This window comes from Tursiops truncatus, chromosome 3 (assembly GCF_011762595.2).
Source record: "Tursiops truncatus isolate mTurTru1 chromosome 3, mTurTru1.mat.Y, whole genome shotgun sequence".
Lineage (NCBI taxonomy): Eukaryota > Metazoa > Chordata > Mammalia > Artiodactyla > Delphinidae > Tursiops > Tursiops truncatus.
The window spans coordinates 94,650,364-94,674,662 of NC_047036.1; the positions used below are offsets into that span (position 1 = coordinate 94,650,364).

General features: G+C 41.3%; 1 protein-coding gene across 9 annotated transcripts in view; it reads left to right on the forward strand.

The window, feature by feature from the left end:
* AP3S1 (adaptor related protein complex 3 subunit sigma 1) overlaps positions 1–24,299 on the forward strand; it is a 142,529-nt gene that overhangs the window by 86,037 nt on the left and 32,193 nt on the right. For 7 of the 9 annotated variants that reach the window (XR_012330820.1, XR_012330822.1, XR_012330816.1 and 4 more), the window contains one exon: positions 4,717–4,952. Coding sequence is in view for 1 of the 9 variants with exons in the window: in XM_073802415.1 (XP_073658516.1) it covers positions 4,717–4,779 (63 nt within the window). In the remaining 8 variants the exon portion in view is untranslated. Of the gene's footprint in view, positions 1–4,716; positions 9,104–18,442; positions 18,739–24,299 lie in introns of those variants that run through there. The other 2 variants (XR_012330819.1, XM_073802415.1) reach the window with 2 other exon arrangements.

A 24,299-nucleotide genomic window follows, 5' to 3' on the forward strand; every position in this document is an offset into this window, starting at 1 on the left:
GCTGTGGCCCACCCTGTGGGCACAGGCACTGGTGGCAGATATATCAATAGTGGTTATCTGCATGAACTCCCCTCGAGGCTGACATCTTGCTTGGATCTAGCACCAAGATCTGGCCCCATCCAACAGCCTGTAGGCTCCAGTGCTGGGACACCTCAGGCCAAACAATTAACATCCTATAGACCGAAACTGCAAAGGCAGGCCAGACATTACCCTGGGACCAGCTGGCCCCTGACCCTTGGGTGACAAGAGGAGAGTGCACTGCTGGGATGCATAGGACATCTCCTACAGAGGGACACTTCTCCAAGGTAGAGAAACATAACCTGCCATGTACATAAAAATACAAATAGAAATTTAGACAAAATGAGGCAATGGAGGAGTATGTTCCAGACAAACGAACAAGATAAAACCCCAGAAGAAGAACTAAGTGAAATGGACATAAGCAATCTACCTGAGACATATAGATCAGTGGAACAGGATAGAAAACCCAGAAATAAACCCATGCACTTATGGTCAGTTAATCTACAACGAAGAAGGTAAGAATATACACTGGAGAAAAGACAGTCTCGTCAATAAGTCGTGCTGGGAAAACTGGATAGCCACATGTAAAAGAGTGAAATTAGAACATTCTCTAACACCATATACAAAAACAAACTCAAAATGGATTAAAGACCTAAATGTAAGACCAAATAATAAAACTCCTAGAGGAAAACATAGGCAGAACACTCTTAGACATAAATTGTAGCAATAGTTTTTTGGATCCCTCTCCTAGAGTAATGGAAATAAAAACAAAAATAAAGAAATGGGACCTAATTAAACTTAAAAGTTCTGCACACAAAAGAAACCATAAATAAAATGAAAAGACAACCTACAGAATGGGAGAAAATATTTGCAAACAGTGCTACTGACAAGGGATTAATTTCCAAAATATACAAACAGCTCATACAGCTTAATATCAGAAAAACAAACAACTCAATCAAAAAATGGGCAGAAGACCTAAACAGACATTTCTCCAAAGAAGACATACAGATGGCCAACAGGCACATGAAAAGTTGCTCAATATCGCTAATTATTAGAGAAATGCAAATCAAAACTACAGTGAAATATCACCTTACACCAGCCAGAATGGTTATCATCAAAAAATCTATGAACAATAAATACTGAAGAGGGTGTGGAGACAAGGGAACCCTCCTACACTGTTGATGGGCATGCAAATTAATGCAGCCACTGTGGAGAATAAACAGTATGGAGGTTCCTTAAAAAACAAAAAATAGAGTTATCATATGATCCAACAATCCCACTCCTGGGCATATATCCAGAAGAGATGAAAACTCTGATTCAAAAAGATACATACTCCCCAATGTTCATAGCAGCACTGTTTATAATAACCAAGACATGGAAGCAACCTAAGTGTCCATTGACAGATGAATGGATTAAGAAGATGTGGCATATATATATACACATATGTACACACACACACATACACACACACACACAATGGAATATTACTTGGCCATAGAAATGAATGAAATAATGCCATTTGCAGCAACATGGATGGACCTAGAAATTATTATACTAAGTGAAGTAAGTCAGACAAAGACAAGAATCATGTGATATATATATATAAAACTGAATCACTTTACTGTACATCTGAAACTAACACAACATTGTAAATTAACTATACTTCAATTAAAAAAAGAGGTTAAAGAAAACCACAATGAGTTATCAACTCACATCTGTTAGAATGGCTGTCATCAAGAAGACAAGAGGTTAAGTGTTGGTGAGAGTGTGGGAAAAAATAATACACATACACACACACAATTATTCAGCCACAAGAAAGAAGGGAACCCTGCCATTTGCAGCCACATGGATCTTGAGGTATTATGCTAAGTGTGATAGGTCAGACAGAGAAAGACAAATACTAGGTATATCACCTGAATATGGAATCTAAAAAAAGCTGAATTCATAAAAACAGAGAAAATGGTGGTTACCGGTGCACGGTCTCAAGGCGTGCGGGTTTCAGTAGTTGTGGTTCATGGCAACTAAGCCCATGCGCCACAACTACTGAGCCTGTGCTCTAGAGCCCGCGTGACACAACTACTGAAGCCTGTGCACCTAGAGCCCATGCTCTGCCACAAGAGAAGCCACCGCGATGAGAAGCCTGCGCGCCGCAACGTAGAGTAGCCCCCACTCGCAGCAACTAGAGGAAGCCCGTGCGCAGCAACAAAGACCCAACACAGCCAAAAAACACACAGATGCACACACACACAAAAAAAACATGTTTTTGCTCCGGCGGAGGAAATACCTACAAGTACAGAAGGAGCCTGGCTGGCTAGTAAAGAATATTTTTCACTTTCAAGGGTCTGTTCTGCTTGGAACACTGCCTTCTGGAACTTTCTCTTTTGGACACCTTCCTTAACTATTCAAGCTCCTGAATTTTGGTTTGCTAAGACCTCCTGGCTACTATTCCAACCTCCCCTGGGGTTGGGTAAAGGCTGCATATTGCAACACAGAAATTAAGATCAGAGTATTTTCCACAGTAAAGCTATCTTAGTTTCAGAAGGCAGGAATTCTAATTATTATGTATAAATCCCTCTTTGTAATGTATCATCCACTTCCTGGAGTTTATTTTTATAAGTGCTTTCATGTTTCTATGGAACAAGAAGAGACAATAATACTCCAGCCACGGAACCATTTGTTCTAGAATTAACAATACATGTGGTATTTTTTTCCCTAAAGACCACCCCAAATATGAAGGCTAAAATAGATTATTTTCACAATCCACCATTTACACTAAGCACAACCACTCCCTTCTCTATGTGTGTCACCACTGACCTCTATCCCAATGAGCTGGCCCTGTGAATGTGGCCTGGGCCTCCCTTAGAAAGTTAACCACTATTGGCTTTAATTAGATGTCCTTTCCTAAATATATGGTGTATTTTATACCAGTTCCTTATAGAAACAACAGAAGGTAGTTATTGACTGTTCCTTCTACCCTTAAGCTGCTTTCTGGTGCCCCACCATGGAACTTATAGAATTAGGGACACTTAAATTATGTTTAGAGTGAAAAACTTCTTAAACAGCTTTATAATGTGGAAGTCATTATCTTTTCAACTTTCAGTAGACCAATGCTAATTGTGTCCCATTCAGATGATTTTCAAATGTACTTTAACTCTGACTGTAGTAAAATCTAATAAAGCATAAAGATGACCAGATGAGGTACTTTGTAGTTTGGAAAGTTTGAAACAATTTGCAGGTGTGGCTCTTTAATTCACTGAGAGCAGCAGCCTGGAACAAGCCGCTGTGTGCCTAGAAGATCTCGTGCACATTTCACCAGTCACTGCTTTCCATTAATAAACTCTTCTAAATGCAGCTGTCATTTATCCCAAGCTGCTATGGTCTGAATGTGTCCCCCGCAAAACTCACATGTTGAAATCTAACCCCACCCCGCGCCATCTCCCGCAAGGTGATGTTATCGGGAGATGGTCCCTTTGAGAGGCACTTAGATCATAAAGGTGGAGCCTTCATGAGTGGGATCAGTGCCTTTATAGAGGAGGCTCCGCAGGGCTTGCTCTCCTCTTCCGCCATGGGAGGATACAACGGAAAGTCTGAAACCCGGAAGAGGAACCCCTCACTCCACCATACTGGCACTTTGATTCAGACTCCCAGCCTCCAGAACAGCGAGAAATACATTACTGTTGTTTATAAGCTACCAGTTTGCGGTATTTGTTACAGCAGCCCAAATGGACTAAAACATAAACGTAATTCACAAGAGTTTGTGAATGTTTTATGCCAGGTAGGAAAGGCATAATTTTGGACCACAGGACATGGTAAGGGAGAATAGGCCTGGAAGGGGCTTCAAAAGAGACTGACACAGCCGGTTTGGACACAGCTGACTAAGATGCAACCGGAGCTTGGTTTCTCAGCCTCAGCACTATTGGCATGCGGGGCTGGATAATTCATTGTTGTGAGGGCTGTCCTGTGCATTGAAGACTGATTATCAGTATCACCCCTGGCCTCCACCCACTTGGTGCCAGTAGCTGCCTTTCTCCCAACTGTAACAGCAAAAATGTCTCCAGACATTGTCCAGTGTCCCCTGGGCTGCAAAATCACCCTCAGTTGAGAACCATTGAAGTAGGAAATTCGTTCAGAGTTCCAGAGAAAAACTTTGCACTGTCTGTAGTCTGTTTAGGTCCCTGATGGCAGTGGCACCAACTATGAGCTACTAAGAAGCATTTGTCATATGCTGTCAAGAGGTTGACCTTTAAAGCCCATCTCAGTTGAGTTCCAGTCTACCCTTCTTAGGTGGTGGTCTCTTCCCTGAACACCACAGTGTTTTCCAAGATACTCATTAGGAGATTATGAAATCTATTTAGTGGGTCCCAACCAGCATTTAAAAAAACAAAAGGAAGAAGAAGAATGGAATGGAATAAAATAGTACAGAAAATGTCAGGGTAATACTTTAGGGAATAAATATTTCTTTGTAAAACTTTGGATTATATATATAACTGTGAATCCTTGCTCATATTGGATATTAATGTAAAATGTATTTCTTACCAAGAGTTGGCAGTCAAAAGAGTTTGAGAATCCCTATTCTATTTAATATATCCCTTGGACATACACTTCTCTCCTAATGTGCAGTGTATTAGTGTCTCACTAATGCTGTAACAAATTACCACAACTTAAGGGATTAAAACACACAAGTTTATTCTCTTACAGTCTGGGAGGTCAGAAATCCGAAATCAGTTTCGCAGCACTAAAGTCAAAGTGTTGGCAGGGTAAGAACTTCAGTCCTATAACTGCAAGGAACTGAATTCTGCCAGCGGTGAGCTTAGAAGAGGATTGTGAGCCTCAGATGTGATAGCAACCCAGACTGACATGTTGACTGCAGCCTTGTGGGACCCTGAATCGAGGACTCCTTCAAGCTGTGCCTGGACTCCAGACCCATGGAAACTGTGAGTTATAAACTGATGTTTTAACTTCCTAAGGTGGCACTGATCTGTTATGTAGCAAAAGGAAACTAATAGAGGCATTCAAAGGATTCACTAGAGCAAAAATATAAACTATGCTGATATAGTACGTGGATATTAATATTAAAATTATGTGATTTTATATAATACTATGGAAGAATCTCAAATGAATTTTTGCTAAGTGAAATAAACCAGACCCAAAAGGCTGCCTGCTATATGACATTTTGAAGAAGACAAAACTATAGGGATGACGAACAGATCAGTGGTTAACAAAGATTGGGGAGAAGGGAAGAGTGTTGACTATAAAGGGACACAGGAGGGAACTTGCGGGGTGAGTGAACTGTTCTGTATCATGACTGTGGTGATAGATACACATCTCTATATATTTGTCAAAATCCATGGAACTGCACATCACAGACAGTGACTTTTACTCTGTACAAATTTAAACATAAATTTTTTAAACTAAGTAAATTACAAATCCTTACTTGGAGCTGCTTGCCCTGGAAGAGTTTTTTCCCTAGTTGGACAATAGGAGAAGCCAAAGAGAACTCTTTGTCCTAGGATTGGAGCCACCACCATGGGACTTAGCCTAGAAGTTGTGGAGAAGGTGGCTTCCTTGTCTTGTCCTCTGAACACTTCGGTCCCACTCATGGAGCCAAGGTCCAGTCAAAATGATCAAATCTAATGTAGGGCCTGGTAAAGTTACTGAATGTCAAAGATAAGCAGAATTGCTAGGAAAAGTGAGTTAAGTAGAAGAAGAGAAAAAAATCAGGTTGGCTTTATATTTCTCCGTAGTTGCAATATTTTAAAAATGTATGGTAATGGACTAGACTTGGAGACGTTAGTATGGACTCATGTTTGTCGTAATATAGAGACAGATGGATGCATGTAGAAATATAGATATATGTATATACACTGGGTAGTATACACAGAAATATTTCTTTACTCTGAGAGGGTCTAGAAGAAGAGAAAAGGAAAGAAGTGCTAAACCCCAGTGGCAAAGAGCACACCCAGCACCCAGATCTTGGATTCTAAATACCATTCTTCAGTAAAGGGGAACAGGACTCACTGGAGAAATGGCTGATCCTAGGGCTGGGACAGGGAATATACAAGATGAACCTGGAGCATCTTGTGGTGCCAGAAAGCAAGGAAATGCTCAAAAAACAAGACAATGGATGTATGTCAAAGGGACTCACGGGCTATCCGAAAGAGCTCTCAATGGCCAAAGCTGAAACGTTTTGAGCAACAAACTAAATAATGTAGTATTGTATTATAACCCAAAGTATAAAATAAATATCTTTGAATCCATATTGACACAAATAAATGAGTAGGTAAATAAATAAGAACAGACAAATCTCCTGTACAAAAGAATTTCAAGGGAATTCCTTGGCGGTCCAGTAGTTAGGACTACGTGCTTCCACTGCAGGGGGCCCAGGTTCGATCCCTGGTTGGGAAATTAAGATCCCGCATGCTGTACAGTGCAGCCAAAAAAAAAAAAAAGAATTTCAAATAATTTATGTAGGTGCTATACTCTGAAATCAATACAGCATAACCCTCTAACCCTTAAATATGGGCTGCCTATAGTGACTTCCATCCAAAGAGTACAGTATGGAAAGGAGGACAGGAGTGGAAAAATCTGACAAACACTGCCACAAGTGTACAATCAAGTTTAACATCATCAGCGATGAGTCATGTTGATAGCATGTACCCTGGACATGTTGCGGTGAGAGTGGCACTTTACCTTTGCAGTCTACCTCCCAAGCACCCTAACCCTAATCACGAGAACAACATCAGAAAACCCAAATTGAGGGCCAGGCTACAAAGTATCCTGACCTGTATTCTTCAGAACTCTCAAGTTCACCAAAAACAAGAAAAATCTGAGAAACTGTCACAGGCCAGAGGAGCTTGAGGAGAAGCGATGACTTAATGCAATGTGGTATCCTAGATGAGATCCTGGGGCAGAAAAAGGACATGAATTTAAAACTAAGGAAATTTGAATAAAGTATGGACTTTAGTTAATAATAATGTTCATTAGTCTTGACAAGTTAGTTCATTAGTTTTGACCAATGTATTGTTGGGGCCCAGGGTAGGCTGCCCCAAAATATGCCTCAATGGCATATTGATTGTTTTGAACTAAAGTTACTTGAGAAGCAGCTGGTGAAAAAAAATATTTTAAAAAACCCACTCTGACCCTGCTCTTTCCTGCTGAAAGCAGGAAATAAATCTCCCAAGTGAAGGTATCCTCCCTGTATCAGGAGGATAGAAAGCATCCTTATCACCAGTTAGGGAATTCAAGGCTAAGAAAGCTGTATAAACAGTGTTCCTTCTCCATTAGTCTGCTACCCCAAGCATGAGCCCCTTTGTTTTGTTAAACCTTCACAAATAATTGTTTCTTTGTCTAAAAATGATATATAAACAGCTTGCTTTTGTCACTTTGGGGATTCCATTTCTACAAGAACTCCATGTGTAAGAACTAAATTGTTTTTTTCTCCTGTTTTATCTGTCTTGTGTCAATTTAATTACTAGACCAGCCAAAAGAACTCAAAAGAGAGGTAGGCGGGAAATTTCCCCCTCACTGACAGTATCCTTCTAATGTAGGATATTAGCAGTGGGGACAACTGGACGCCGAGTATAAGGGAACCCTCTATACAACCGTTGCTACTTTTCTGTAAATTTAAAGCTATTCTAAAATTTAAAAATACATTTAAAAAATCCAAAAGCATGTATAGTGTGATTTTCTTTCCTTCTTTTCTTCTTTCCATCCATCCAACCATATATCCATCTGTTCTTCCATCAATTCTTCTCTCTGTATTTGTACATAGAGTGTTGCCTGTAATGCTGCCCACCACATTTTTGTTTTTCCTGCAGGGTATGAGTCCCTTTTTTTAAAAAAAAATTGAAGTAAAGTTGATTTACAATGTTGTGTTAGTTTTGGGTGTATAGCAAGTGATTCAGGTATATATATATATACACACACACATATATTTGTGTGTATATGTGTATATACACACACATATATACGTATTCTTTTTCAGATTCTTTTTCATTATCAGTTATTACAAGATATTGAATATAGTTCCCTGTGCTATACAGTAGGTCCTTGTTGTTTATCTGTTTTATATATAGTAGTGTGTATAGTGGTGTGTATCTATTTTATATATAGTAGTTAATCCCAGACTCCTTATTTATCCCTCCCACTCCTTTCCCTTTGGTACTATGATTGTTTTCTATGTCTGTGAGTCTGTTTCTGTTTTGTAAATAAGTTAATCTGTATCATTTTTTAGATTCCACCAATAAGTGATATCATATGATATTTGTCTGACTTGCTTCACTTAATATGATAATCTCTAGGTCCGTCCATGTTGCTGCAAATGGCACTATTTTGTGTCATTCTTTTTTATGGCTGAGTAATATTCCATTATATATATATACCACATCTTCTTTATCCATTCATCTAACCTAAGTGTCAATGAACACTTCGGTTGCTTCCATGTCTTAGCTATTGTAAACAGTGCTGCTATGAACATTGGGGTACATATATCTTTTCAGATGAGAGTTTTCATCTTTCCCAGATGTATGCCCAGGAGTGGAATTGCTGGATCATATGGTGACTCTATTTTTAGTTTTTTAAGGAACCTCCATACTGTTCTCCATAGTGGCTGTATCAATTTACATTCCCACCAACAGTGTAGGAGGGTTCCCTTTTCTCCACACCCTCTCCAGCATTTATTATTTGTAGACTTTTTGATGACAGCCATTCTGACCAGTGTACCACATTTTAAAAAACTGAAATATAGTTGACTTAAAATATTATATTGGTTTCAGGTATACACCACAGTAATTTGATATTTTATAGATTACACTCCATATAAAAAGTTGCTATAAAGTATTGGTTGTATTCCCTGTGCTATACATTACATCCTTGTAATAGCTATTTTATACCTAGTAGTTTGTACCTTTTAACCCCCCTCACCATTTTGCCCCTCTCCCCCACCCCTCTTCCCTCTGGAAACTACTGTGTCTATGAGGCTGTATATATAATTCTCTGTATCTGTGAGTCTATTTCTGTTTTGTTGTATTTGTTCATTTGTTTTATTTTTTAGATCCCCCATAAGTAAAAACATACAGTATTTGAATTTCTCTCTCTGACTTATTTCACTAAGCATAATACCTTCCAGGCCCATCCATGTTGTTACAAATGGCAAAATTTTGTTCTTTTTTTGGTTGAGTAATATTCCATTGTGTGTATGTATATGTGTGTGTATATATATATATATATATATGTGTGTGTGTGTGTGTGTTTATATGTATGTCACTTCTTTATCCATTCATCTGTTGATAGACACTTAGGTTGCTTCCATATCTTGCCTATTACAAATAATGCTTCTATGAACATGGGAGTGCATATACCTTTTTTTGAATTAGTGTTTTCATTTTCTCTGGATAAATACCCAGGAGTGGAATTGTTGGATTGTACGGTATTTCTATTTTCAAATTTTGAGGAACTTCCATACTGTTTTTCATCATGGCTGCACCAATTTACATTCTCACCAACAGTGCACAATGGTTTGTCCACCACATTTTAAGGATTATTGTATCTGACTAGTGAAAATTGTGGTGATGTTCTGAACTGCTTGAATTACTTAATAATCGTGTTATTCCTATCAAAATATTAAAGTCACTATGTTTTTTTAAGTGGAGTTGGAGAGAGACGTGCCAATCCTCAAGAACTTGATAATATTCTAGTTATGATAGGAACCAACATATGTTTTCATTTTGTAAGAATTTACAGGATATTTGGCCCAAGAGAGAGCTTGCTAAATTACCATAATCCATCAGTACATTTAAATGTCGTTAGTTATATAATCTTAAAAAAAATAGCATGTTTTAAATTTTTTTCCTGTGGAAACTCCCACCAAAAAAAAAAAAAGAAAAGAAAGGATCCTAATTGTGTGATATTGCTTTTAAGATACATGTCTTTTACAGTCAGCCACTACAGGGGGGAGGAATGCTCAACTGTTCCCACTTCAATCCAGTAGAGCTCATTTCTTCTGTAGCCAAGAAGTAAAGCATATCTAAAAGCGAACAATGCATTTAATCCAGAGTAGAGCTCTGCCTAATAGGAGAGGTAGGGCTGGGATCATACAAATAATTATTTCAGGTGAATATAATTGCAATAAGGAGTTGATTGTGAATAAATGAAGACAAAACTTGAGAAGAATCACTTGACTTTTTTCTCCCTATCCCCCAAAACAGAAAAGACAGCCAAATCTCTCAATTTCTAAAATTTAATGTTATTTGGAGGTAGGTTCTAAAACCTTAAAATTTTAGCACTGGAAGAAGTATTCAATAAACAGAAAAATATTCAAAGTCACTGAGTCTAACCCCTTCATGTTGCAGATGAGGAACAGAGGATCTGCACGCTCAGTTTTAAGGAAACCTGATAAACACAATTCTGTTTACGAAACAAATAAATCAGGAGGTGATACTAACTTTACAAAATGATCTAATGCAGTATTCCTTTAAATGTGTTCCCCATATATTCTTAAAGTATTTTTCAACTTATAAAAATGGAATTTACCCACAACCTTTAGGAATTCATGTAAATTTAGCAAATACACAGTCCTGGAGTGTCTTCTGTGTACAAGGCTCTGTGCCAGGCACCACAAGCAGTGTAGCAACAGACCCCAGCTCCACTGTGAAGTGATAGGAGTTCTTGAGGAAAACATATATCCTGGAAACTGACGCTCCTCAGTAAACACAGAAAACGGAAACATTTTTCAGAAATCATCAGAGTCCAGTGACAAGCAGCGACCACCCCAGTTTGAGTCTCACTTCCATTCCCTTGTGCCCTCATCTTCCTCCCCAGCTTTCTCCCCATCACTGCTTTCTGTATACCAGGCCAAGAGCCCACAAACATCTGGCTAGAGCAAATCAAGTGTTTACTTAGGTAGATTTCCGAGGAAATAAACCAACCTACACAGAAATGAACTAGAAAGGAGAAAATATTAAAATTCTTCTAAATCTTTTACTCTTCAGTTGGCCTTCATTTTGGAGTTCTACTTTTTGGTAGGTATGTGTCTTAGTGCTTTAATTCACCCAGATAACTGAAGTTGATACATTCTGGGTTTAAACATGAGTCTGCTGTTTGTCTTCTTAGAAGGAGTATGTTAAGATTTGACTAGAAGTGTTAAAGCCTACCTAAGTATCAGTCAACACTCTTCTGAAGGCTCCACCCTGGAGAAGGTATTTGCCTGTAGACAGTCACAGGTTGACAGAGTTCTTGGAGAATTTGTAACCAATTATACAACTCTAGGACTAGGACTAAAATGAAAAGGAAACATAATTTAATCCTTTGTTTATAGCAGCGACACAGCCGTGTGCGCCTCAGTGTTATAATTTGTAAAGCGTTGATAATTGGGGTAGAGATGATAAAAGTAAAGCATTACTTATACCACACCAGTGTCATCCCTGAGGCAGTTATGGTAATGGAAGGATCCAGACAGATCCAACAGGAGTTTCATGGAGATTCAATTCAAATGTTTAGAAAACACCTAGATACGTTTCTAAATAACAGATATTCAAAATGCGTCTGTTCCCAGTTCACTTCCGACAGCTCCTGTCTCCCAGCCTCACAGAATCTGCAGTGACAGCATTTTTCTTTTTGAGTGGGTGTCCAAGTTTAAAGTTTGAAGTAGTTATGAAGAAAATCAGACTGGAAGAAAAACAAAGCCCAATAACAAAAACAACTTAGGAAAGGGAAAAAAGTCAAGGTGAATTTAGATTTCTAAAGATACTGTGTTTCTGGCCAGAGGAAATAACACATTTTGCCGGTTGGCTTCGTGGACTCCAGACTGGGCCCAGAGACGGAACAGATATTGGAGCTTCTTCCTGGATTGCGTGGCCAGACTTATATCCCTTAGAATCTCCAACCATAGTTCTCTGAGAGATGGGAACTTGTCCATGTCATCTCCATTCACACACCTTCTCATTCAGAGGCGATGATGCTGAGCCTGTGCTCTCTCCTGGTGTAAATGGGGCTAAAAAGGGCACCGTGTTCATGGCAGGCCTTGGGCCCCAGGATGTCCCTTGGCAAATTCTGCCACTTCTGGGAAGACCTGTTGCTGATCAGCCTCGCCCATTCCCTCCCTCTTCCTGTCAGTCAGACCTGCTTTCCTCACCACACGGAGAACTTTCCCCTGGCTTTTTCTAGAAAGGGTCAGTGCACAGCTCTTATTTGTGTGTCTGGCCCACATCCACATGCCCTAAGCAGACTAGAAATCTCGATACGCTTGAGGGCAGGTTAATGAAACACAAATTAACCACCCTCACATTTCACAACCAGGATGGACACAGAAACCGAATGTAAAATGAATTAAAATCAAGAATGAGACTTAAAAAATTGTGAGGAGAACATTGACATTATATGTGGAAAGCATGGGGATCTGTTCCAATTCTTTTAGAAGGAGCCCACAATCTAAGAGAGATGCTCACATCTCAATGTTTGTAGCAACTTGTATGCTGGAGCAGGGGGAAAAGATGTGAACTATCAGTCTGAGCATTTCATAGCCATTCATCTCACAGAAGAGCTCTCGGACTGATGGGAATCTTTAATTTAGTGTAGTCATCTGAGCTGGTTCTTAAAATAACAATAATTATTAGTAATCATAAGAAAAACAATTTGTATGTGTCATATTGCACTCTAGTTTTGATTGCTTTATATAAGCTTCTCTTTCGAGGGACATAATCCTGTCCTTCCAGCTAGACTGTAAATTGTAGGTCAGAGACTGAATCTTAGACTTCTCTTTCCTCTGTCAATGCTTAGGCCACCTAAGCAACTCATAGTAGGTACCCAACACAGAATGGAACTTAAGGTACTCACACAGCTAAGATAGACCTAAATAACAATCTTCTTCTCCAGCTCCCTATTAAAGCAGGTGCATTCTCTAACTCTCCTGAACAGATAGTTCTCTTTCCTCTTACACATCACCGGAAGTGACAGACAGTGAGCGCCCCACCATCTAGTCAGGCCTGGTAATCAGTTTGTATGTAAACTGATGCACAGCCACACTGATTGCTCAAATACTGAAATGCTTCCGTACCCACTGGAAAATAGGCACTGCCGCAAGCCTTCAAATGTTCTCCCTCTGCCACCCAGGCTCCGCCCCTGGAGCTCCCAGGCCCTCTCACCATCCACATCAGTTTGGTAGGCCTGCTATAACAAAAGACCACAGACTGGGGCTTCCCTGGTGGCGCAGTGGTTGAGAGTCCACCTGCCCATGCAGGGGACATGGGTTCGTGCCCCGGTCCGGGAAGATCCCACGTGCCGCGGAGTGGCTGGGCCCGTGAGCCGTGGCCGCTGAGCCTGTGCGTCCAGAGCTTGTGATCCACAAGGGGAGAGGCCACAATGGTGAGAGGCCCACATACCACACAAAAAAAAAAGACCACAGACTGGGTGGCCTCTACAACAGAAATTTATTGTCTCACAGTTCTGGAGGCTAGATTCAAATTCTGACATCAAGATATTGGCAGGGTTATGCTCCCCCTGAAGGTGCTTAGGGAAGGGTCTGTTCCAGGCCTCTCCCCCAGTTATTGGGAGTTTGCTAGTTTGCTGACAGTCTTTGGTGTTCCTTGGCTTGTAGACACGTTGCCCTGATCTCTACCTCGTGACACATGGTGTTCTCCCTGTGTGAGTGTCTGTGTTCAAATGTCCCCTTTTCATAAGCACACCAGTCATTTTGGATTAGGGACCCACCCTTCTCCAGTATAATCTCATTTTATCTATAATGACCCTATTTCCAAATAAGGTCACATTCTGAGGTACTGGGGGTTAGAATTTAAACATATGAATTTTGGGAAGGACACAACTCGACCCCTAATATAACTTATCAACTAAAAGTCATCACCTGGCACAACAGGAGGACTCCAGGACTCACTCCAGTCCCTCACCCATTCTGACACGTCCATTCATGCGAGGTAGTACTTGGTAAATAATTTGAATATTTCCTTGCTCCCAAGAAGTTCATTCAGTGCTGACAGATTGACTGACTTCCCAAGAAGTGTGTATAAAAGTTTTGCTCCACATTTGGATAGCACTAGGAATGCTACAGATTAGTATATTAGTGGTTCCAAGCCAGCTGCATGCTTAGAATTCTACCTGTATTTAATATCAGCTGGTGAATGAAGAGCACCAAATGGATCTGCCTAACCCCTTCCCCAGGGTCTAAGGAAAACCAGACCCTCAGAAGCTAACGGCAGCGTGCTGAAGGAGTTTCTTACAGGCTAGAGATGTTTGACATCCAGCTATGAGGGTCTCTGAATTCTTGATCTGTTGGGACGAGCCAGGATGGAGTGAAGGTGTATTTAATGATAGAAAGGAGGCCTGCAGGGACTAAAGAACTCTCTTGCAGAGCAGGGAAGACCTTGGTAACCCTCTAAGGCTTGAGCAAACTAAGGATCTCGACTTTAGGGCCATTTATTGGGATCCCAGTTCCTCCCAGGCAAATCTAGGATCTACCAACCAGGACAGAATTCCTCAACATATTTTCTCTTCCAGTTCACTGAGGGTTGTTCCCATTTCCAAATAACTGTCACAAGTGTGGCCCAGATCCTTTTTCATCTACCTTCTTTTCTGCCAGAACATAATAACAGTTCTGCTCTTTGAATATCACTTTGCAACTTTAACATTCCCTCAACGGGATTTCTGCTGCATGTGTGTGGAGGACAAGACATCATCTGTGTGGGGTGAACGTGCAGGGCGTGAGGGAAGAGTACTGAGGGCATTTTCAGTCAGGGCCTTCTGCAATCCTTTAGACCAGGAGTTTTCAATTGTTTCCAAGTTTAGCGAGACCAGTTCTTTAAAAAAAAAAAAAGTCTGTTTTGAATAAAGAGTGTTATGCTTCACAACAGACAAGCTTGAAAATCTCTGATATAGGCTAACACTTTCCTTCTCAGAGATGAGAATTCTGTGGTTCCAAGAGGTTTGGGCCTTACTGGGGCACTTGCAGACGTCTCTCCCTGGGAAGCAATGGACTGGGTTCAAGTGACCTCTTTCTTAGCCCAGAACTCTTCCATGCCACACTGTCTCTTACTCCAGCCCCACTTAATTCAAATTGAGCTAGTCCTCTTCTTTTTCATTTTATCTTTTTATTTCTTCTACCTGTTTGGCAGAGCTGTCCTTTCAAAATAAGGTTCACAGAATCCTGCAAGTAGCTGTGGCTGCAGAAGAAGAGAACACAGGGAACCCAGAGTAAAGAGACATCTAAGTTCAAACATCTGGACAGCTGTCTCAGGCCTCTGCCTTCGTGCAGTGACAGCCTAAGATTCTGACAAGCTCTCTTGATCACTTATTATTTCCTCTGGGCCTCATGCTGAGTTCTTTGGGGAAGCTTCTGTTTCTGCAATGTTGGACGACTGCAGGGGTGGCTAACAGAGTTTAAGGTTTGCATGGCTTCAGGCCGTCCCGATGAGTCCTGCTCTCTGTCCCTTGGGTCCCAGCTCATCCCTAGAATATGGGCTCCTGACCTCTGGCTGAGGGGAGCAGCAGGTTCTAACCAACCCCCAGTTGTCCAGGTGCCTCAGGGGCTCATGGGACCTGGAGGTGGTCTGGCGTGTTCTGGGAATGTAACAACCTTGGACACCAAAAGGCTGATCCTGCTCTCGTTTCCAACAATAGGACCCTACCCTGTTCCAAGGAGAGCTACCCCAGAACTTACCCCATTTTAAACGTGAAGAGGGGAAAAATACATACGAATATGTCCCCTACACACGAACGAGTTCTGTTCCTAGAGTGCATTCGTTAAGTCCAATTTGTTCATAAGTCCAACAAAGTTAGCCTAGGTACCCAACTAACACAATCGGCTATATAGTCTGTACTATAATAGGTTTATAATACTTTTCACACAAATAATACATAAAAAACAAACAAAAAATAAAGAAAACATTTTAAATCTTACAGTACAGTACCTTGAAAAGTACAGTAGTGCAGTACCACAGCTGGCATACAGGGGCTGGCATCGAGTGAACAGGCAAGAAGAGTTACTGACTGGAGGAGGGAGAGGAGGTGGGAGATGGTAGAGCCAGAGGATCGTCAGCAACAGGAGACGGAGGGCAAGCTGCAATTTCACTCACGCCTGACGTGGATGGCACAGGTTCTGGTTCCTTGCTGGATTCAGTTCTATCTACCCTCTTGAAAAAACGATCCAGTGATGTCTGGGTAGTGGCTCTTTTTTTCTCGTCATAGATGACACGCTAGCACTGGATTGCATCCTGAACGGCTTGGAACAACCTTCGTGTACCTTTCTACATTCAGATCCTGTGCCTCAAAAACTAACAGTGCCTCCTCAAATAAAGAAAATCCCCTTGCCGTTTCCTGTGTCATGGATCTCTTCAGTGCTTCAGTTACTTCTTCCTCTTGTCTCTCTTTGTCCTTTCTCTGGGTCTCCAATTCCATCAGGTCTTCATTAGTAAGCTCCTCATGTTGCACAGCAAGGAGTTGAGTGAAGTCGTCCTCTGGCAGATCTAGCTCCACCTTCTCGTTGAGGGTTACTAAGTTGCTGAAGACCTCTTTGGACTTCTCATCTGCCTTCTCAAATCCACAAAATCATGAACAGGCTTGAACAGTAAAGTACACAAAAGCACAACCACTTGTAGAGGATGCATGCCCATGACAATGTATGCCAGACACATGAACTAACTTACGTGATTAGACATGTGAACGCACCATTGGCATCTTTGAAAGTTTGCAACTTGAAGGTTCGTATGTAGGGGACTTACTATACCTAATCTGTAGCAGGTGATTCAGCTACATTATTGTACATTTAGATGCAAATAAACTGTGGAGCTATGAGTGACGCTTGAAGATAAGCCCTGTTGCCAAGAGGCTTCTTTTGGTGCATCACGTCAGTCTGGTAATAATCTGTTTGGAATTGTAAACTGCACTGCTTGATATAATAGACTTCAGTTTTCCTTTGGCCCAGTTCCACTGGGACCCCAAGGAATTTCTCATAAAGGCACATCTGAAAGTGCTCTTGTAGGTGTGTTGGAGGCCGGACATTCGACTCAGCAATGGAAGCAATGTTTCTGTATTGGACCCCAGATACCAGATGAAGGTTCAGGACATAGAAATGTTTCTTACTCTCTATCTTCTTGATTTGAGTTCCCCACCTTCAAAGAAGAAATACAAGCACACTCAGTAGTCCCAGCCTTTTGAGTTGGGGAAAATAAATGACATAAGTACTTTCCTGAATTTTTGGGTTTTTGGTCATAGGGAAAGGCCAGGGATTGGGGCAAATTTGCATGTGTTAAAGCTCTAATTACAAGGGGAAGTGGGGAAGGGGCAAAATTAGAATCTACATTTTTCCTTTGATGGGTGGGGGTTGGGGGGGAATTTCTTTTTTTTTTAAATTTTATTGAAGTACAGTTGATTTACAATGTTGTGTTAATTTCTACTGTACAGCAAAGTGATTCGGTTTTTTATATATATATATATATGTATATATATATTCTTTTTCATATTCTTTTCCATTATGGTTTATCACAGGATATTGAATATAGTTCCCTGTGCTATACAGTAGGACCTTGTTGTTTATCCATCCTATATATAATAATTTGCATCTGCTAACCCCAAACTCCCACTCCATCCTTCCCCCACCCCTCCTCCCCTTTGGCAACCACAAGTCTGTTCTCTTCTCTATATCTGTGAATCTGTTTCTGTTTCATAGATAAGTTCATTTGTGTCATATTTTAGATTCCACATATAAGTGATATCATATGGTATTTGTCTTTCTCTTCTGACTTACTTCACTTAGTATGAGAATCTCTAGGTCCATCCGTGTTGCTGCAAATGGCATTATTTCATTCTTTTTAATGGCTGAGTAATATTCCATTGTGTGTGTGTGTGTGTGCCACATTTTCTTTATCCATTCATCTGTTAATAGACACTTAGGTTGCTTCTATGTCTTGGCTATTGTAAATAGTGCTGCTATGAACTATAGGGGTGCATGTATCTTTTAGAATTATAGTTTTGTCTGGATATATGCCCAGGAATGGGACTGCTGGATCATATGGCAACTCTATTTTTAGTTTTTTGAGGAAACTCCATACTGTTCTCCATAGTGGCTGCACCAACTTACATTCCCACCAACAGTGTAGGAGGGTTGGGGTGGGGAATTTCTACACAGCAACAGTCTTGAGGTCCTGGACCAGCCATGTCATTTGCACATGACTGGCTGTTTTGCTGCGTGGTAACTTTTGATACTGAGACATTTTGCCCTAACCTAAGAAACAAATCATCTTAGGCTGGGTTCTTCAATGAGTGGAGCCTGAGGTAGAAGCTTATGTGCTTTGTTATCTAGCGCAATCCCAGGAAAGGAGTTGAGGAAAGGACTGAGATGGGGAGGTACGAGATCCAGTATGATAGTGCGTTATCAGCTCCACAGCTGGTGCCAAATACAACTGATTGCTCAATCTCACAGGACTGAACAGGATAGAAGAATTTATATTCTGCCTCCTACTGGTCAAATAACACATTAACTGCCCACCTCCTTAACATCTCCCCCTTCTGGATTGTACAAATGTGGGCACTGAGTGGTCCCACGCCTCATCAACATTGAGGAGATTGAAGCCCAAGCCAAGAGCTGCAAGAGGCACAGCCTGTCAGGTTGTTGAAGACTCCATGGAGTTGGTCGTGGCAGTGGAGGCTGGAAGTGGACACATGATCTCTGACTCCAGGTCTTCCCAGGCCCAACACTGGGAGTGGATTTGACCTCAAGTAGGTGGCTCCGGCTTCTTCACTCCTTGTGCCATTTACATCTTTTTATCTTCTCATCTCTTTCCTCTCCTCCCTGATTTGGACTAACCCATCATTATGGTAGACAGTGATAGGGACCATCGAGATCTCTCTTCAAGGAAGCATTTGCTGACCAGCTGTGAAAAGTGCAATCAGCAAATAGCCTCCAGCTGTCAGCTGCTTTAGGCTCTGCCTTAGCTGCAGAGATTTGCTTTGAGCAGGGTCATGCCCATTCAGGGGCAGGCTGCATCTGGTAACTGAACATGGGCTGGCCATTTCTTTCAGGGATATAAAGCCCCAGATATTTGTTTTGGGTCAATTTTGAAGGGCCAGTTTCAGTCCAGAGCTCCCCACTGGGTTGGCCTGTGCCACAGCTTGACTTCTCCCTCTGCCCAATCCTGCTTCATCCCCCTTCCTGTCACAGGTTTTATTCCTAATAGATATCTTGCATCCCAAACCCTATCTCAACATCTGCTTCGGGAGAACCCACCCACCCAGCTTACAATATTGCACGCCCAGCATGTGTCAAATGTGTATGATGCACTGGAAAATTTCGGCCATTCAAGAATGTGCAACTTGTCTTTACAACCCACCCCTGGCCCCCACTGGCCTCAGGGGACCTAGTCCTAAGTCTATTCCAGAAGCAGTGGTGTTGGTGACAGCAGTAAATTTCTGATTCATATTGGCAACACCACATGTAGATATCTGGAGCCAAAGAACTCCTGGACAGAAAACACTGGAATTTCTGCTACTAAGTGTACCAAACAGTGTCTTTGGGGCATTACCATATAGGTGACCTCATCTGTATCTAAAGATTGGCTATATCTAAAGGCCAGGACATATAGGTACATTTATATTCAGTATTTGATGGCTGTAGAATACCTGAGCCCTTGTATTTCCTCTCTGGGTTACTTACTAATGCCCTGGCTTCCATATGTGTTAGGCCAGGTAGGAGGCAAAGAGCCCCATGTCCTTCTTTCCGCCCCCCTCTCTGCTCTTTCAGGGTGGCCCCATTTAGCATTACAGTGGCTTAGAGAGTAGTGGGAAGCTTTTGTGGTGGAGGTTGAGGAGATAGGCAGTAATAGACTATCTTCCCTGACAATCCCTAATTCTGTTTGCTCGTGTTGGACACGGTAGGGCGGCATCAGAGGGGGATGCCCTGTGCAGCATCACAGCCTGCCTTCTTCCATGAATGAGACTCACGCAGAACATGTAGGGCATGTGTATGTGCCCTTGCACCCATATACCCCAGCACATTCTCCTTAGGAGGTTCATTCTTCCTCCCATCTAGCTGTACCTGGAGCCTCTTTGCCAGTCTACTCTCCCAATCAAAATAATATATCCTTCTTTCAAGAAGAAATGGAAAGGGTGATTGAGAATTGAGCATCTGTTAGAACCATCTCCTTTCAATTTCCATGTTGCTTCATCCAGAAACAGCGTAAATGATGCAGACACACTGACAGGAAGCTCCCTGTTTGCTCCATATCAGAGCTCAGACCTGATGTGGTGTGTGTACTTCCAGTATTGGAAATTCCTTCCATGTCCTGCCCTAACTGTTGACTCATTTTGTGGAAATGAGAATTGTTGGGAGATCACTGTCTTAACTCAGTGAATTGACAAGAAACTAGGCCAATGAGACCCAAAGGAAGACCCGTTCAGGCGCGGGTAAGGTAGCTGCTTATGGCAGCAACAGATGGGGCTCATCAATGTAGAATTTGTCTATGAGACTGTCATTTCATGTTCTCCTATGTCACCTGTGTCTCCATGAGGCTCATGATGTCATGGAAGAAACCCATCATGCATTTTTTTTTTTTTTTTTATGGTACGCGGGCCTCTCACTGCTGTGGCCTCTCCCGTTGCAGAGCACAGGCTCCGGACATGCAGGCTCAGTGGCCATGGCTCACTGGCCCAGCCGCTCCGCGGCATGTGGGATCTTCCTGGACTGGGGCATGAACCCGTGTCCCCTGCATCGGCAGGTGGACTCTCAACCACTGCGCCACCAGGGAAGCCCCATTTTTTTATTGTTACTTCCACCCCTAGTCCTTTAGCTAGGAATCATGTAATTTTAATTTTTCTCCAAGAGAATGCCCATCTGGTCAGATTTCATACAGTACTCGGTGTTTGTTCTCTATTATCTACAATTAATTATAGAAAATATTTACATTTCAACAATTTTAAGAACAATTCATTTACTCTTTTTTTTCAATCTAGTCAAATTTTATTTCCATTTTGTGATGTTTATCACAATTGAGAAAATCCTTGGTCCTTTCTAAATCAAGATAAAAAGAAACACATAATAAGGTACTACATTATATAGATCTCATCAAGAGAGTTACTGTTTAATCCACTGACTGTGAAAAATTAGCTTTACATACTTTTTTACCGGTATCCCAGCAGAAGTACAGACCTTTTCATATGACCTTTGAACAAATAAGAGCCTCAGAGCCCAGCCACAGATTTTTGGTTTTATATAATATATGGATCTAAGTCCTAGCTCTGTTTCCGACCACAAATTCCCTCATGGCTCCTGGTGTGTTCTTCTGGCTGCTGATTTCACAACAAGAAGATCAGCACTTCAAGGACACAGTGTCTCCTGGATTCGTCAAGGGACCCTGCCCTGGCCTGGCTTCCTGATGGCATCCACATTGGTCACTGTCCTCACATTGGTCACTGTCCTCTCCTCTCATTCCACTCCACCCCCCTTTTCCAGATGTTCATGTATTAATACTTGCCAGATCCTTGCTATTATTGCTCTTTGGGGCCCTTTCAGAATATGAAGTGGGCAAGTTTACAATTTAAACCTTACGGGTTTTGAATTTTCAAGTTGTGAACTTAAACCTTTTGGTGATTACTCTTGTCCAAATGCAGCTCCCTGCCCTCATTGGGAAAAAAAAATCGTCTCCAAGGACATTTGGACATGAAGTAGCTCTTGCAAAAGAACATATTGTTGGTGACTTGAGTGTAAAGAAACCAGAACCATATGGATTACATTTGCTTTTAAATGAGCATGGTCTTTAAAATGAAGGGAGTGAATGAATTATTTGGTAATATCCAGTTGAGAGGTGGTCAATATTAAAGTATTTGAACAGTAAGGCAGAGCACCAGGCCTGCTTTCAGGATTCTCCATCCCCAAGCAGCAGGGAGCTTCTGTATTTGGTTCTGTTGAGGCCAATCCCCAGCTGTGAGACCTGTTGTGCAACGCAAATACTGGCTTCGGTTGGGAGACCGCCGCTGTCCAAAGACATTATCGAGTGGATTGAGTGGTGGGTATTAAACATTCGAAGCAATTGTAGTATATTAGCTGCCAGCCAGTCTTTGTAAATAGAAATCCTACCTAAGTGACCGTGGGCAAATCCCTTTGCTGTTCTGGCCTATCTCCTCATCTGAGTGAACATTAAATAAGAAAATGTACGTGAAGTGCCAGGTTCAGACCTGAAACATTTATGACTGTGCAGATTTATTCGATTCCTCAGTAGAGAGAAAAGTGAGTTTTTAATCACTGCAGCAGAAAGAATGACCATAGACTTTCTTGTATCAGGCCCAATCTGACATAGATGTGTGTTTTCAAGTTCGACACAATGTTTAGAGATTGGTCAGTGATCTGATTTTAAAAGCATCTTCAGATCATCAGGTGGGGCTTACCAGCTTTCTCTTTAGGTATCATCAATTGTTAGTTTTCCTTGGATTTTTGTCACCAAAAAGGCAAACCGGAAACAAGGAAGGAAGAAATGCCAGAAATAGGATGAAGTCATCCAAAATATGTGATACTGTTTCACAAATACAAATATCTTAGAATCAACAAGGACAATCTTCTAGAGGATGCAAAATCACAAAAAGACAATCAAAACATCTGTGCAGAGTTCTAAGAGGAGGCAGACGGACCTGGGGTGGGTATGGGCTGATGACATGGACTATCTTTATGTTTCAGATGTTAGGTAGAAGTGAAGTGAAAATCTAAATTTGAAATTACTAAGAATTATTGAGTAGTCCTTAAGTGCAGGACAGTGAGCTAGCTGGGGTGGGGAATACAGGCACTGAGATGAGCCAGCCAGAACCTGCAGTCAACAGACAGAATTCAAGACAGTACTGGAATAACAGCACCATTATATTATTCATAACCTGCCATCTAGCCCTGTGAAGAAAATGAAAATCTTTCTTCTATGTCTAAACTTGTGCAGAGTTTGCAGCCTTTTTGAAATCTGGTCTGATGCATACCTCTGTCATTCTAAAACAAGCCCAGGTCCCCAGGAATAGGGACTTTAGCTGGCCCAAGAGCATTCTCACACCCTTTGTTTCTTGGTCACTTTCATAACCTCCATGGCTCTTTCACAGTCACTGCAGACTCAGCATGTGTATCAGGTGATGCAATATTTCTTTCGGCCACCCAACCAGGTTCCTTCTGTCTTCCTTCTCTTTGTCATTATACTACAGTCTCCCACTGACCCAAGTAGGTTGCCTTAGAACTATCGTAGATCATTCTTCTGCGTCATTCCCCATTATACTAAATTGCCACATCCTGATGACTTTTTTTAAAGTGTTTTATTGAGATATAATTTACATATTGTACAATTTGCCCATTTAAGATGTACAATTCAGAGGTTTTTAGGAGAGTTGTATATGTGTGCAACCATCACCACAGTCAATTTTAGAACACTTTCGGCACCTCTAAAAGAAACTGTTCTCTTAAGCTATCACCTCTGTACCTTCCCATTCCTGTCCCTCCCATCCCCCAGCCCTAAGCAACCACTACTCTTTGTGTCTCTATAGATTTGCCTATTCTGAACTTTCATATGAATAAATCATGCAGTATGTGGGTTTTTGTGACTGGCTTCTTTCACTTCGTCTAATGTTTTCAAGTTTCATCTGTGTTGTAGCATATATCAGTACTTCCTTCCTTTTTATGGCCAAATAATATTCCATTGTCTGGATATACCACATTTTGTTTATCCATTCATAAGCTGATGGACATTTCAATTGTTTCCACCTTTTGGTTGTCATGAATAATGGTGTTATAGACATTCGTGTACAACTGTTTGTGTGTATATATGTTTTAATTTTACTCAGGCATATATTGAGGAGTAGAATTGCTGGGTCATATAGTAACTCTGAGATTAATCATTTGAGAAGCAGCCAGACTATTTTCCATTCCCACCAGCAGTGTAGGAGGGTTCCATTTTCTTTACATCCTCTCCAACTCTTGTTATTGTCTATTTGATTCTAGCTATCCTGTTGACTTTCAAACACTGTTTTTCTCTGAAAAAAGGTAGCATATTTCTTGCCTAGACCTCTTTGTCCCTTCCCAATATCACCACCCTAGTCTAGAATTTCATCACCTCATGCAGAATTCTCAAGTCTAAACTGCTTTCTTTTCTCCCCTTTCCGAATTACACTACCTAACCCTGCCAAACTGTATATGAGAAATATATGTTAACCTATGTTCAATCTTCCTCAAATCCCTTCAGTGACTTCTAAGTTCCTGTCACACCAACTCTGAACCACTCTTGTTGGCTTTCCAGGTATCCCTGAAAAATCTGGCCCTACCT